Here is a 17482-nt window from a genome sequence, read left to right on the forward strand (position 1 = left end):
CTGCAGTTTATTTATTTTTTCATATTAGCTATTCATTGTTACAGTTAGTTCTGTTGCAGTTATGCTAACTATAGCAAAATAAATATCCAAGGAACAAGATCGTGAGAGGCTAGGCTATCTGTAAAGAAAACATATACATAGCATTTATATATTGGAGGTTTATGATGAAATAATTCAGTAGGCTAATTACTAATTATTAAAAAAAAAAAAAAAAAAACGAATGATGTTGTTTTTCCTGAAATAAAATGAAATATTGTTTGCAAATCCAATGTTAGCATATAAGATGTCACCTGTATGCTAGGCTAATGTTGCCTGACTGAAAATTAACTTTCATGCGAATAAAATAATTACTAATGATAGGACTACGTGAACATAGCCTATTATTAATCTGATATTTAATTTTAGTTATTCTGGATGTAGGCACTACTTTAAATTAAAATAGCCTACTTGAATAAACGTCTTTGAACTGTCACGTTAACGCATGAAACAAGAACACAAGGAGTTAACCAACCACACAGCAACACCTACAATAAAACACACGTTTTATTCTTATTTCGAGGTAAATGAAAATCACCAGACAAGAACCAACTTCTAGCCTTCACCACATAACACCGTATCTATGAAACAAAAAATACAAGATGCTATCTAAAACAAGCGTTCACCCACGCACAGAGACAGTCACAGATAGACGACCCAGTCTATTCCTATGTACAAACGCCCATTAAATTAAGCATAAATAAATATATACAAACATAAATAAAAGAACCTTCCTCACACAGTAAACCAAATATTAACTTTGACAGACAGGCTATAATCCAGCTTGCGGGACTGAGAAAATGCGCGCCCACGCCGGTCGAGGCGAGCGCGAAAAGGCTGCGCGTGGCCGCGTTCCAGCACGCGCGGTCACCTGTCCTTATATACCTCAGTTATATGCAGAACCTTTTTATGTCTGTTTTCAAAAGTCTTTTTTTGTTGACGCTGTCAACACCACGGTCAAAGCAAGCTTCCATTCAGCTGATGTAGGGTTGTAAAACAAATAAACCATATTTAGGGCATAAATGTGTGTCTATGTTGATTTAAGTCTGTGTAAATGTTTTAGTATATATTAAAAAAAAAATAATACATAAGCAACAGATGAAATCCCAGTTGTGATTCAGTTGGTCAGCTAAGATGATTGCCATGTTAAAAGTAAGTTGAAAATGTCCTCACATTTTCACAACCAAATGGCCAAGACAGCACAAGCAATAGCAGTTTCAAATACAAAGAAATACAACCAAAAAATACAAAATTGCTCTCATGTTCATTTCTCTTTCTTGCTTTTTTGAAAAGCAAGCTTTTCTGAATATTGCCCGAGGTGTTTGAAAGAATATGTTAAATCTCAGAGTTTAAAATTTGGTTTGTAATCTTTATATGAATAATCAAACTGAGAAATTCATATGTAATGAATTACTGTGATTATGTAAAGTATAGCTCATACTATGGATGTAACATCAGTGATGGACTGGACCGTAACTAGCATGACTCTTTGTTGTAGCACATTTACAGCCTCTTTTTGGCTAACACTCAATTTCATTGCAATAAATGCAATAAAATCTCCTATATTAGAATAATTTGTCTTTCTTTCAAGCAATGGAGCAAATGTTTCACTTAACAACCACTTTTGTGTTTTATGGACAGATGTTTGTGTGAATTTGTTGTACTGTAGTTTTGGCAAAGGCTGAATGGAATGTATTTAATATTGCAGAAGTGTGCACCAATAATTTTGTATAATAAGTATAATTAAATATAGTAGTTAAAAGTGTCTCCACCAATATCCCAAGCAAACCTGTGTGCTGTGTGCTGGCCATTACACGGATGAACACTCAAATATTAGGTATCAGATTCATGAGCATGTGTGTAAAGGACAGCCTGCGTCTAACATCATGTAAAATGTCAAACGTTTATACACAAAAACACACACTCACAAACACTCCTTGAATGTTTTCACACTCGCACACGAATGAGATGAAGATGGTGAACGTGTCACAGCAGACTTGTGTCCTCCAGTCAATCGTTCCTTTCGTTTTCCCATGATCTGTCGTCCACTCTCCACCTTCAACCCAGAATGTAAAACGCAATGTCATAAAACTAGAGTTTATAGAATCTCTGAACATCTCCAACGACTCTCCTTCCTTGATATCGTATTTCCACAGTTCATTTCCTGTGTTTTTCCTCTTTCTCTCCGCCTTTGGAGCCGGGTCCGTCTGCAGGTGTGTGTCGGTTGGAAGTGGGGTTGTTCAGGAACATCTTGTCGAGGCCTTTAAGGGCTTCAGTCAGGTAATTCTGCAAAGCCGTGAGGGCGGCGCAGATGGCTGGAGAACCAAAACCGTGCGTGATGAAGCTAAAGTGTGACAGGCAGCTCTGGATTCCTGGCTCCAGGATGGGCGTAGGCCGAGAGTTTCCTAATGGAGTGCGATCCTGAGCCAACAGGTCCGTGAACTCCTTACACAACTGCCTGAGAAGAGAGGAAGAGAGACAATCCAAATCACAGACCATCCAAAGAAATACAACCTCCAGTTCAATTCTCTTTCTTGCATTTTCATAGACAAGCAAATATTCCTTGAGGTGTTATAAAGAATGTTAAATCTCAGAGTTTTAAAATTTGGCTTGTAATCTGTATATGAATAATCAGACTGAGAACTTCATTTGTAATAAATTGCTGCAGTTATGCAAAGTATATGTGTATTTTATGGTCTGTCAGACTATGGTGAATCTTTGTCGTATGGATGTAACCTCAGATTTAGCATGACGCTTTGTTGTTTTATCACAAATATTTGCGCAAGAGAGACAAAGATGAAGTCCAGAATTTTCTTAGTTTCCATTATTGCAGACAATCCATAATTTCTGTTTAACTAGGAAATCTTGCCAGAGGGAGAGTTTATTGGCTACTATAGATATTAATGTAGAATTAGAGGCTAATTTGAAATTAAATACACTTATTAGCAAAAATTACTTACTGTATGTCTCACAGTGGATAGTGATGGAAAAGATATAAATACTAAATTTATTTGCTGTCCGATAACATTTTTGTACTATATACTGCTCATTTTCTGTATGTAGTGTACGCTCTTAAAAATAAAGCTTCTTTATTTGCATTTATGGTTCCATTAAGAACTTTTTAACATCCATAGAACCTTTGCATTCCACAAAAGGTTCTTTTGGAAGGAAAAAGTTTCTTTAAATTATTAAGAAAATGGTTCGTTTTAAAAACTGTTGACTGAAAGATTCTTTGGGGAACCAAAAATGGTTCTTCTACAGCATCACTGTGAAAATCCTCTTTTGGAACCATTGTTTTTACAAGTGTATTGTGGGTATTGTTGTGTTTATTGTTGAGTGTCTGCACAAGGTCACCGGAGGAACTTTCTTATTCTGTTCACTCTTAGAAGAAAGGGTTCTATATAGAACCTTAAAGGGTTCTGTCAGGCGTGTCATATATAGAACCTTTTAGAGGTCATCATGGGATCATTTTTTTGGATTTAGTTTTAAATAATTTAGTTTTATTTAATTTTTTTATTGAATTTTATAAATTAAACAGCTCGTAAACATTAAAATAACCCAATAAACGTGAAAGTATTATGCAATCATGTAAGACATTTCTTATTACGTAAAATAATAGGCTATATTTTATATATTAAATATGTTTTCTAAGTGTACACTTTGAAAAAAAGGTTCAAAAAGGGGTTTTTACAGCGATACCATAGAAGAACCATTTATGGTACCCCAAAGAACCTTTCAGTCAACAGTTATTAAAAGAACATTTAATAATCTAAAAAACCTTCACCTTTTGTGGAATAGAAAGGTTCCAAGAATGCTAAAGGTTCTTTGTGAAACCATAGATGCCAATAAAGAACCTTAATTTTTAAGCGTAAATCTCACAATGGCTAGTGAGGGAAAAGTTATAATGCTCTTTTACAGATTGTAATAATGCTCTAAATTTCATATATGCTGTCTAATAACATTTTTTTTTTTTTTTTGCTGTTCATTTTCTGTATGTATTGTGAATATTGTTATATGAATTGTTGCTTGTCTCATGTTGAGTGTCTGCACAAGGTCACTGGAGGAACGACATTTCTTATTCTGTAGGAAAATAATGCCGAATTAAAATGTGTATAAATGCACAACATTCTGCTAATGTGACAGTGTGAGGTCTAGACATGCTCTGCCTACAAGACTAGTCAGGTGGGTTTTAGGATCAATCACAGTCGCACTAGTATTAACTGTGTCCTATCCAATTCCTTCACCATCGACACAGCTGTGATCCAATCAGAGAATGTCGTGACATTTTTCTTGGCACATCAAGCATGACAAATTCTTCATTCACATTTATCAGAACATATCAGAAGGCTCGTGCTTGATCTTCTGTATCAGTTAAGGAAAAGCGACCTGCTCGCTCATGGATTACAGCATACATTTTTCAAGAAATGAATTTAAGTCATAAGTTGAATTAAACAGTCAAATGGAACAGACACCAACCCTGATTCCAATAAAAAGCCCACAACAGAAGCTGTCAACTTACTGCCATGGATATTCCTTCTTATTTCTTTATATATAAATCTACATATTCTTTTAACTTTGTGTGAAATATTGATTATAAAGGAGAACCTCATACATAATATCAAAGCCACTGTATAGCAACTCTGAAAACCCTCATCCATAAATTAGCATTTGCACATTTATGATGAAATTGATAAAATGAGAAAATAATTCATGAAAACTTTCAATATGTCAGACTCTCACTGATCAAAGATTACAATATATCAGCATGTTTGTGCATCTCAGTGTCTCTCATATTGATGATGTGATTGCCTACACTCTTAAAACAAGGTTCTTTATTGGCATTGATGGTTCCATGAAGAACCTTTAACATCCATGGAACCTTTCCATTCCACAAAAGGTTCTTTATAGTGGAAAAAGGTTCTTTAGATTATTCAAATGTTTTCAAATGTTATTCAAAATGGTTCTTTTAAGAACTGATCACTGAAAGGTTCTTTGGGGAACCGAAAATGGTTCTTCTATGGCATCAAAACCTTCTTTTGGAACCTTTATTTTTAAGATAAGACATTCTTAATTATCTTGAGTAATAGAAAACACTTAGGAAACAGGTGCTCTGACAGGTTCAGACTAGTAATGGTGGTAGTAGCTCTGTTGTGTCCGTGGGAATCATGGGTAAAAGACCCATTTCTCATCCCCCAATCACATTGTGACCAAAAGTCTCCTCCCAAAAACTCTACAAAAAGGACCAAAAAAAAAAAAAAAAAGAGGATAATATCTACTTTAAATGAAACTCTCCAGAGTTATGTCCATACATAAGAAAAGAGATACAGAACTTTAAATCCTCAGAGCAAAGTCTGCATATTTCTGCTTCTGAGAGGAAAGCCCATCAATTAGAATAAAGCCATCAATTTAACTTCCAGTCTACTGGGAGAGTGTCTTTATCTGTCATTACTGCGGAATATTCCGTTCTCAGCATGTTTCACTTCCTGAAAGAGGTAGTGCACTAAATATTCATGCCTTTCTTGCTTTGGGGAATCATATAGAAAAAAAAAAAAAAATACAGGCAGAACTTTTAGCCATGTGCCCAGATGCCCTGACATACTAATGACCTTTCAACATTTGACCTCCACATGTCTCAGTCTGCTTAGTTTAAATATCTAGTGTGACCAAAGTAAAGATCCTATAATAATGTCACGATAATTCATATTTTATGCTCTTTAAAACTTGCAGCATTGAAGTCATTTACAATTGATTCATTTTGAATATATGCATGAAAAAACATGAATTTATATTAAATTCTTATCGTTTTAACAGCATGTACCCAAAAGTAGCCTACTTGTGTAATGTGTTCATAATAATAATGCGTTGAGGTGTAATGTAGTCTCAAATAAGAATCTGAGCAAACGATCACACTTCAATCTCTAAAAGGTCATTTGTGACAAACAGTTCAAATGCCTCCAACTGGCAGTGTTGCAGAGCCCTGCTGCGGCATCTGCAGTTGTCTGGGCTTGTCAGATTTTGACCCACATTCGCTTTCGCGTCTCAGAACCACAAACAGTCTTGTTGTCCAGTCGGGAGAGCGCAGCGCGTCTCTCCCTCGCTCTCTCATTCCAGAGCGACAGAACGCGAGTGCCCGAGGCGCGTGCAGGGGCGGGGGCGCGGGCTGACTGACGGGACTTTGACAGACAGACTGTGAAAGGAGAGGCGAGGGAGGAGGGATGACCTTAGGCAAAACTTCAAGGGGAAAGCTGGCACTTTAAGACTTGAAACATTTCACTTAAATATAATGAGTTTCTAGCTCGGTGCCAGGCTGAGATGGATAAGAGACGCGTGTTTCTGCTAGGCCTGAACTGCCTCATTAGAAACCAGCTAAACGTGTCAAAACGCACCAGGCACTAAGCGGACAGCCATCAAAACGACACACTCCCCAGCAATCCGTGATGGATTCCACATTCACCTCGAAATGTGGCTACACATTTGCTCAAGCGGTTACCAGCTTCCAAAGAAAGCAACGAAGGCATAAATATCACTTAAACATGCAAGAAACACGTTGTGACACGTCATGACGTATACGTACTTTGTGGCGAGCAGCATGTTCTTTCGTGAGTGCAGTTCGTTTGGATCTGTGTGCTGTCTGTTCAGATATTCAGACACGGCCTTTGTAGGAAATTCAGTTTCACAAATGTAGCCAAAGTCCCGAGCCAAATGAACAGCTTCTCCTGGAAATGAAAAATAAATACAATATAGTGAAAAGGAATTAGGCACTACTCCACATTTTCGCAGAAAATATTTTATAGGCTACTAAATTACAGCCGTAGCTGCAACTGAACTGGAGGGAGAGATAGCCTATTAAACAAATGAAAAATTGCTGTGCAGCATCAACAAGACAGTCGCAACAATAATTATATGAAATTAGCCGTACTGGGTAAAATTTCGTTTTAGTGCTTTTGCATCTAACTATTTGCACTGCATTAAGGAAGATAAGAAAAGCAGATTATAGAAACTCTCAAACTAAGCAATAAAATTTCAATGATCATGATCGTGGTTCATCCTTAGGTCCTAATTTTCATTTTAGGCTTAAATTGTCAAATTATTCGAGATCCACGATTAAACAGATAAACTACAACGTTCCGAAAACGACTTTTCCATCAGAATTGGGGATTGTTTGATGGGCCTAAACTCCCAAATAGTAAACATCGAGGATATGAAGAAAAGAATCAGTGAACAGGGGAATCAGAATCAGATGTCCTGCTTTACCTTCTACTAGAGACGTCAGTAAAGTGACATTCGCTGCTTTGCGTCTCCCCGCGGGCAAATTCAAGCCGATTTTCTCCAGCTTTTCCCTCAGTGATCTACCGCCATTTTTCGACTTCGCTCTGATCAGAAAATGGATAATTAGTTATGTTTTATAAAGACAAACAGCAAAGATACACCATGAAAATTTATAATTCAAAATCAGACATCTTATTGGCAGAAGTAGCCTAGCCTAAAAAAAAAGAAAAAGAAAAAAAAAGTCCGCCAAGTCAGAAAATGGTAACAGCAGAACCCTGATGTTTGAGTTTCAAACTGATTGTAAGATTTTTTTGTCTTTAATACATTGACCTCTACACTGCTTATAATTTGGATTCTGGCGGATATGATGTTCTCACCTCCGCAAAACCCCGCCAAGCAGAGAGGCGTTCAGGCACTCTGGCGGAGAGAGGCGCCGCTGGACCTCGCCAACCGTCACTTTATATTTGGATGTGGAGCTAAGAAGCGACAGGCGGCCGGGCACCGAGCAGAAGACCTCGTTGACGTTCACGGAGATCCCGCCGATTAGACCGTCTTTGTTCATCATCAGAGAAGCGACGCTCTTGTGAGGAACTGGAACTGTGCGAGAGGATCAAACAGAAAATTAAGCTACGACCTTTAATATAGACCTACTCATATTTGGGAATGATGACCGCTTTACATAGTGTATTTGCTTCGCAGCGATAAAACAAGAGGTGCTATTATTTTAAAACAATGTCTAGACTAGTTACAGACAGCCTGTGAGAATATTATGTAATGTGAAATCTTGGCACAAGAAAGCGCCGTGAGCTCGAGCCCTCGGCTGGTCAGGGTCACCCCGCACGCGCCCGGAGCTGCCAGCGCGTGCTCCTGTTTTCACACGTTAATTCCACGTACAATAGAAAGCAAGCCAGAATTGTCCACAAATGCAAACAGCGCGGAAAGCCTACAGTTTGTTATTATTTAATTAATGATGTTATCTAAGCATGTTGCCAACTGTATCCTATATCTATCATCAACGGTGTCAAATTGAAAAGGAATGTTGATTCCATGTCGGTTTGTGCGGTTAGCATTTACAGTTTCCAACAACGTGAATGAGATGCTAGCATTACACTTACAAATCTTGCCAGGCAATAATATTTAGTGCTTTCCTTTGGTTTCCCCTCCAATTCAGTCACACTTTCCTATCATCTTTTGTTTCCACATTGGCATTTCAAAACTACTAAGCTCATTTGTTGTATTATCGATTGGCGATGGACACGAGCTAATAACATTAACCACTTATTTTTCAACCCCCAGATACACACTCTCACAAGCTGACCGTCAAATGACGTCTACTAACTTAAGCGCTAATGGGGTAACGAGCGCTCGAGCCCGCGGAGATCTCTACAGGGGATAATAGAGAAAACGAGCTCTAAACGAGCTCACGAGATCTGCGCTCAGAAAACCATCCATCACAGCGGCCACTTAAAGGCCGTCTCTTCTGGGAGGCCCGTGTTCCGTTAACTAAATTACCGGCAAACGTCCCTCATAACGGACAAATATTAACACGAGCCCAGGGAGTGTTGCTGGAAGCTCTTATGACTGCATGAAGGCCTTATCTCAGAGTAAATATGTCAAAACCTCCGTGGAGAAATTATAGCATGTCAACAAAGTGGAACTGAAATGTCGATTTTACACAGTCATGTTTCCGATTTTTGTCCAAGAAAATGTAGAAAATGTATGCACAGATAGGCCTACATCTGGAATTTTAAGAAAATAAGAGACAACTGATAATAACTTAGACATACAACAAGGGTTAAGTCCTTTGTTCGATCCTAATAGTATGACTATCTAAAAATAGTATTCAATGGCCTCCAATTCCGCTTGCTTTGACTGGGCGTCCAAAGGTAAGAGGAATTCCAGATGTGGTTCAGCGCATGCGTATAAGGGTGTGCTAAGGTGTATTCACCTGAAATGACTTTTTGCCCTAAATCCATACAACAGTGATTATTTATATCAGTACGCTTTCCAAAAAGTTGCTGCTGATAATTGAAAATATGACATTATCACGTAAATACAGTACTGGCATATTTCTTCCAGCCATTTTCTCATTTACCTTTTTTAATGACTGACTGATCCAGGATGTTCATCCCGCTGTTTGCGTCCTCCAGAGCCTAAAAAGACATTATAATGTGAAAGCATGTAACGTTTGAACAAAACCTACAGCCAGTTATAAAAAATCTGATAACCTCAGGACAACAACCTTCTGTTTAGTTAAGAAAATACAAGTGGATTCCACCAAAAAAAAAATAAAAATAAAAATACATTTCAAGGGGGAAAAACTCGGATTCAAATAATGTACATTTGCAATTGAAAATTTGCTTTTTAAATTAAGTTGAGGTCTCATACCATTGTTTTCACTTAACAATTCTTCCAGAATTACAATTTTCCATTTATGTTTTCTGGATGAGCATGTAGACAGGACACGTAAACTCATCTGGATTTAATTGAAACAAAATCAATTCTGAACAAAATCTCCCTTGGTTTTTTAAAGAAAATAAAGCCAGATGTCAGTTAGGTTTTATAATTATTTTGGGAAGAGAGGCAGACAGTCATTGTCCAGTCAACTGAACGGGGACAGGCCTTGCCTTAAAATTTATATAAACTTGTCAATTGACGAAATTAGATATGATGTGTGCAGAGATATATTGATCAAAAAACAGATGGTTAGAAATGTGAATCCAGATGAAGCCTTAACAGATTTGCTGTTTGTGATGTTTTTATTTTTAGCCATTGCAACAATTCTTTTCAGTTAACAACAGTTTTCCTTAACGCAGGCCGCATTGTAATGGTTTTAATTATTAGTAATGACGTAAAAATATAGTCTAAAATTGTTTAAATGTGTTTACCACGACAACAAATTATTGCTAGCCTTTAGGGTATTTTAAATATTAAGCTGCTACATATGCATGCTAAAGACTCCTTTTATTCATATTGTTCAGGAAAGAATTAGCCTACATCTGTTAAAATGTTTAGCGTGTCAACGAAAATGTCAACAGGTCAGAAAACACCCTGAAAATATACAACTGTCATAATAGAGCTGTACTCTATAATATTATAATGTTGTAAAACTGTAGTATACAAGATGAAAAAATCACAAATTAATTCGTTAAATAAAATTATTAGCTCATCTGAACTGCAAAAGGAAAAAAATCTAATTTATTTATTCCACGTATTTGTGCAATTTCTATCCCCAAAAAGAGGTTGTTTTCCAAGCCAAAAATCAAAAATCATAACCAACCTGCACATCCTCCATGCCGTGCGCCAGGCCATGAAGGGACAGACCGTCTCCCATCCCCGCCTCGAGCCCGTGATGTGTAGAGTGGAGCAGCACGTCCGGTCGGCGCACGGTCGAGTAGTCCCGCCGGGGATCCAGACCCGAGAGCTGCGGTAAAGAAGCTCGAGGCTGCGGCAGTAAACCTCCGCTCTCCGAGCCCACGTCCTGCCGCTGACGGGAGCCCCACGGGTGCTGCTGGGGCTGGTGAAGAGCGTTCAGAGAGTACGGGTCACTGACGTGTGAGTACGGATCCTGACTCTGGTGATACGGCAGCGGCTGGTACGGTGGGGGAAAGTACGGCGGTTGGAAGTCCGAGGAAGGTGTGTGGGAGAGCGGCGGAGCGCTGGAGTACGGACCCTGAGAGACCGAACCCAGCTGGGACAGTCTGGAACTGTGGCTCGGTACCCCATCATGGCGGTCCTTCAAACGAGAAAAGAATATAAACACGATTACAAGCGAACCTATGCAAACATTAATGTTCTATTTAAAAAAAAAAAAACAATAATAAACTTTTTGGATTTTTGGCTGCTGGACCGGATCCAACAATAGCTATCGAAAGGATATTTAGGTGTCCGCAGTGATCCTAGAAAGTACGTAAGATTTTAAAATATTTGTATTTTCTGACTGATTCATGTGTAGTAGCTCCTCAAAACATCTAAAACAATGTATAATCACACACTGGGGCGAACGCATAATTAAACAGGCGACTAAGCTGCATCTGTATCTCGCAAAACGCCGCCTTTCCCACAGTGCGTTTTACAACGCAGCTACAATAAAATACTTTCTTGTTGTTCTCAGACTCACCGTGGAGGAATACGTGTGCACTAACATCTGGGCGGAATAAGAGCAGAGGGACACGCGACTGCACGACACACGCTCGCCTGAAGAAACGCGCTCCTTTCTCAACTCCTCATGACAACACGCGGAGCAAAAACTTGTTTTTTCAGCTCAAATGACTTCTCCTAGAGAACCCTGTTGCTCCACGTCTCGGTTCTGTTCTTCCCGATCCGGCGTTCTGATCCAGAGTGCGCAGTGCTCCGTCCGTTCGCCTCGCTACACCTCCTCAGAATAATTGTTATTCATGACTCCTCTAATATTGCGGGAATACTTAAAGCAGTGGGGAGCAGCGGAGCGTGAAGGCGCTGCTGCTGTAAGTGACGTTCATTCAGGAGGAGGAAACACTCGTGCTCTGTTTTATTCCCCTCTCTGTTTGAGGTCCGGCATGCACGGGTCCAGACCTCTTTCTTTTGCTATTGTTGTCTTTTATGTTATTGTTGTGTGTGCAGAGTCCATTTATCTCCAGCCAGAACAAACGAATCGCCGGAATCAGCTGCTTTGAACAGGGCAGATGGACAGAGGCCTCATTCACAAGCATACTCGCATACTTTAATATGCATTATAACCACTACATCATACTCACTAAAGCTATTCAGACACTTAGCAACCCAAACTCACAATAGCAAATTCAGATTCCACCATAGGGCACTAATGCTAGACACTTCCTTGAGTTTATAAAAAGAAGCCACATGTCAATTTACCTCTTTATATCTGATGAAAAAAAGCTTAATTTGGGGGAAAGAGTCTTTATACAACATAAACAATAACTAGTCAAACTATGCTCTTATTCGCTACTTAACATCACAACACACGTTTAAGCAGGCCTAACACAAAACATTCACTTCACGGTAACATCACTGGATTGATATAATAAAGCCCTTTCGATGCATCATCGTGGTTTAAACTAAATGTCCGAAAATGGTTGAATTGTTTTTGCACCGGGTTGACAGTTTAAAGTCCTCCACTAATGGTGCCCCATTAAACAGCTCGTATAATGGTCGATTTCACGGACTGGGGTCGAAGTGTTTAATTACACGCGTGACGGTGACTGTGAGAGAAAAGCCATGTGTGACTCTCTGGGTCGGCATCCCGCGAGGCTTTTCCAAAAACCACCACGAGTCTCTCCCACGAGCTCGAGCTCATTCAGGGGAATCCACAGGACTCCCACGCGTGACTCTGCGTCCTCTCCTTTTCTGGATGCGATTCTCTTATTAATAAATCTATATGGCACATTCTCAAGAAAATAATGCGAGAAGTTTTTCCAGTGCATATAATAATTGAGATTTTTTTCTTTTGTTTTTATGCTAATACTTAAACTATTAAAATATTTCATTCAATACATAAAAACTAATATACTAAAAGTGTAAAAGCGTGCCTCGATTTAAAACAAAAAAGCATTTTTTTTTTTTTTTTTACAAATTGCATCATTATTACGTTACTAAGTTATAATATTAAAAACTCTCCTGGAAACAACTAAAAAATATTTTGAATGGAAGTAAGGTAACCTGCTAAAATTACTACATTTAATAAGCTACAAAAATTGCGTACAAGAAATAATAGAAAAGACCTAATTAAGTAAATATGACAAAATAATTTTATCTTTTGATTTTCTTCATTATTGTAATAACCAGCATAAACCCCATATAAAAAATAGACAAATATATTAAGAAAAAATAAAATCACGACCAAATACAACGTCATTTTTGTCGTTATATAAATAAACCATACAGTAAAAAAAAAAACACAGATGCGGATGCAGTTTGTCTTCTCTTTACCTCGTATATATCTTCATACTTGACATTTTCCACCAGTTTCCACAGCATGTTCGCGCGCTGATCCCTGTATAACGAGTGCATTCATGTGAAGAGTGAAGATCTCAACTCTCTCTCTCCCTCTCTCTCTCTCACTCACTCACTCACTGAAAACGTAAAGCTCATAGAAAAATCACTGATTCCTTTTACTGTGTTCGTCTGCGTGTGTGCTGTAACGGCGTTGATACAGTGAATGTCTAATGTTAAGTGTGTTGACTTTGGGTTGTATGTAAACCTGCTGCGGGGGGATTCGCTGAAACTCCAGCTCCATCATCAACTGCAGATGAAATGAACGTTTAACAAACGCAGTCTGCCATTTTACAGGACTGAGTCAACGTGTGAACATGGAATTTAAAGGAAACAGAATAAAAAGTAGCCTAAAAGCCTAACCTAAAATAACCATTAGTTTTATAAATAATTTTAGAAGTCATTCTATATATATGTATATGTATATATATATATATATATATATATATATATATATATACATATATATATATATATATATATATATATTTTTTTTTTTTTTTTTTTTTTTTTTTTGACATGCACCAATACTAAATTTCTCCACTGTTACCGATAACCGATTATTCAGAGTGATATACCGATACCGATAGTTTGGGGGTTCTGCCTTTTATACCTTCTTTTAAATTAATGATAATTGATAATTACATTATAATTAATAATTAATCATTATATTTTTAATTATTATATTTTGGGGAAAAAATGCAAATAAAAACTTTATTCTCTCCATTTCATCAACTTGTTTCAGAGTAACTGGTATCAGTTATAAACATAAACGCATTACTCAAATTAATATTAACACACATTAACTAAATTCTGAAGATTAAATTGATGTATCTTAACTTTTTGAATGTTATTAATTCATATAATTACTATTAATATTGAACATCAAACTGGTTTCTTAGCATTTTATTTACACAAAGAACAAATTCAGTGCATTTTCCTGCCCTCTTTTGATTGACAGGATATATCGGCCCTGACTATCTGCTGTTTTTAAACTATCAGCTGGTAGTATAAAAATGTGCTTTTATCGCCGATTATTGGCCGATATATCGGTGCATCTCTAATATATATGTAACAGTTAAAAAAGGCCAATATAGATTGGTAAATCCTCTCTATATTGAAGGTTAACCAGCCTATGTGCAACAGTTTATTCAATGAATAAGTGAAACAAGTTGCTTTTGATTGCTCAGTGTTTCACTACAACTATCAGATTTCTGTCAGTGCTGTAAGCAAACATTACCTCAAAGCCAATCGCAACAGAGCGAGGTCAGATGTCCACAGCTGCCTCTTACAGGCCTGCGCGCCCTATACTGCAGAGAGTCAGTCCAGTGCGCCCCCTGCTGGTCACTGTCAAACAAATAGTACTTAAAGAGAGAACAAAAAGCACGTTTCAGGTTGAGGTTTTGACAGTGTAAATAGAATAACAAAACGTTTCAGAGGTTTTGAAGTGCGGTCAAACAGTTAAACTTCATGTAACCTTGATACTTACTGTTTTCTGAAACATCTGACATCCAGATGAACCGCGGTGCTCAATCCAGTCCAGCTCCTGCAGAGTTTAGTCCCAGCCCTGCTCTGTTACACACCTGCCAGTGACTGAGCCTTCGCTAAGCTCCGCCCCTTGGAAACTGTTGACTCAGACGTCGTATACAAACTGATTTCCAGGTAAATGTGCCTAAATGTGCCTATTTGATTGTAAAGCATTAATGTATTTTATTCTTACGTGGGTTGAAATGAATTGTGACAAGCGTTTTTTTTATCAAGTAATTTTTTCCTTCAAATGAATAATTAAATTACGCTGTAACGCGATTAATAACTGCAAATCGGAATTGAGGCAAACACTTATCACAGTCAGCTAAAATGAGAAAAGCCTAATTTTAAACCGAATCAAGTGATCACAGTGAACAGAACTGTTTCTAAAGTGGTTCTGAACTTAGTTTGATCAAAATATAATGGCCTGAATCAACTAGCAAATGAAATTAAAACAAAGAGAGAGAAAAAAACCCACTTGCATCCTCTCGCTTCAACACTTGGCAACAACGTTTTACCGTGATAGTAAAACATAATTTCTGCAAAACTGCGTTTAAAATGTGCGAAAAAAAAAAAAAAAAAACAAGGCCTAGGCTATCGTACAAACACTAAAATTACACAAGAGCAAAAGCTTACCTGAAATGGCGATCAAAAAGTCTTGAACTGCAAATGAATATATAAATTAATTAATAATAAAAAATAAAAACGGGAAATAGATGATATATAGAGGGTTATAAGCAGGGAAGACAGGGGCTTATTAATAGCTACGTTTTTCTACTCCAGTGAATATTTCCTATTTTATTATGAATTTCTGTAGTCACAAACAAACCCTGAAGTTTGAAAAGCTACCGAAAATTGATATTATTAAAATAGATGATCGATGAGCACAAGTTGATCTTTTTGTGACAGTCCTAGCAGGTTGGTATGGGAGTTATTAAAATAGCCTACTGTCTGCAAAATGTAAACAATAAAACAATTAGGTGTGCAACACAAAACAATTTATGAAACAGCATATAAGAGATAACAAAAAAAAAAAAAGAAAAACCATGTAGGCCTAATGTAAGTTAGAAATTCAACGCAAGCACTTACCATTTAAATTATAATCTTGCTTCTAAAGATCAGAGAGTAATTTATTTAAATACATAAGATACAGCAGTATGAACAGACAGTTGAAGTTGCAGACAGTCATACAAAGTTTATCTTCATCTAGGGAACTATTCCTCCTTCCTGCACAAGGGGTCACTGGGTCACTAGTAATACACCTTTTCCATTTTGGAAATTTTGTTACTGACGATTAATTTGCATTGTCAGCATTTTTGCTACATCTCCTAACATTTTCCAGAATGATCTAAAGAAACTAAATGCGTACAGAACATTTCCATCTCTGACACTGGGAGACTATCTGAGCTCACTGATCTTGACCCAGTTTCATGTCAGTTTCAAGTGCTCTCAGATCTGTTGCATTGGCCATTAAGATGCTGCTTGACGTATGGATGAGTGAAAATAATCTGCGATTAATGTTTCAGCAGCCCCGCTGCCACAGAGAAAGTGCCAGACCCACACACACACTCACTCTGGGCATGTCTAGAGGCCATGACAGATGTCCAAACAGTTTGAGAGAAAGTAGGCTCATTCTGCACAGACTCTGATTTGAATTTGAAACATGATCACACATTAAAATTCTCAGAGAACACAAAAAACACATGAGCACACACAGACTCTCACACATCTCTGGCATTGCAAAAACATGTTTTTGTCATATGTGCAAAACATAAAGCTGAGAATATTGAGACAATGACAAACAAAATAATGGTTTGTAAAGATTTGGTTTTGTTTTAGTGTAAATGTGCAAACCTTTAACATGTGTATATATATATGAGCAATTATATTCTAGAATTTTAAAAATGATATATATTTTAAAATTATCATTTAAAAGTTGTCCTACAACAATGTCATATAATATTGCACTGACGTCTGTGCGTGAACTCAACCATTGCACTGCCATTACACAAACCAGCCACAAGATGGCGCACAAGTAACATGATAAATATCGATTGAGTTCATGTTGAAGACCATCAAAAGAGGCCAGAAAGTCTTCAACCTAATCCAGATTCGTTAGGTTAGGTTCGTCCAGCGTCTGGACGATGACTTGTATTAAAAAAAAAAAAAAAAAAAAAAAAAATCTTCACAAACATGTTTCCCACCAGACCTTCAAAGTTCTCTCTGTATGATGTTAGCTAGATCTGAGGAAAAGCTCATTTTGGTGACATCCAGGACGTCCTCACTCCTAAAAACTATTCACGAAGTAGAATTAAAAATATTCTTATTATTATTTACCTATTTTATTATTTTTGTGAAAATGGAAATAAGCCTAGTTTTTGTTATAGGGTAAGTCTGTAGCTAATTATAATTAGCTTTGTCGGTATCGACGGTATGTCCCCATGTCCACAGGTAGTGAAGCAAATGTGTGGTTGGACTCATAATTGGGTACACAACTGCGAAAGCAATAATTAGCCTACTATAGGCTAATATCAACATCTAGCCTATGCGTATAAGAATATATTTAGACCTTCGTTTTATCTGAACAAAGTTGTGGTGTATAGGCTATTATTTATGACAATAAACCTTTGGGTTGGAACAGTCTGACTCGATTGCTTTC

The 17482-nt window shown here is 37.5% G+C and overlaps 1 protein-coding gene across 2 annotated transcripts; it reads right to left on the bottom strand.

Moving 5' to 3' along the window:
• Positions 1-525: 525 nt before the first annotated feature.
• On the bottom strand, positions 526-13463 carry tfap2b (transcription factor AP-2 beta). Of its 2 annotated transcripts, none has more exons than XM_051876339.1 (7): positions 13234-13463; positions 10586-11041; positions 9401-9458; positions 7683-7902; positions 7291-7409; positions 6611-6752; positions 526-2494 (listed from the first exon to the last, which is right to left on the bottom strand). In XM_051876339.1, the coding sequence occupies exons 1-7, from the start codon at positions 13312-13314 to the stop codon at positions 2194-2196; spliced, it is 1377 nt and encodes a 458-aa protein (XP_051732299.1). In that variant the 5' UTR covers positions 13315-13463; the 3' UTR covers positions 526-2193. The 2 variants fall into 2 exon arrangements, with proteins under 2 accessions (XP_051732299.1, XP_051732300.1); XM_051876340.1 differs by lacking the exon at positions 13234-13463 and adding an exon at positions 11426-11882.
• Between the last annotated feature and the right edge of the window lie 4019 nt (positions 13464-17482).

Source organism: Ctenopharyngodon idella, chromosome 20 (assembly GCF_019924925.1).
Source record: "Ctenopharyngodon idella isolate HZGC_01 chromosome 20, HZGC01, whole genome shotgun sequence".
NCBI lineage: Eukaryota > Metazoa > Chordata > Actinopteri > Cypriniformes > Xenocyprididae > Ctenopharyngodon > Ctenopharyngodon idella.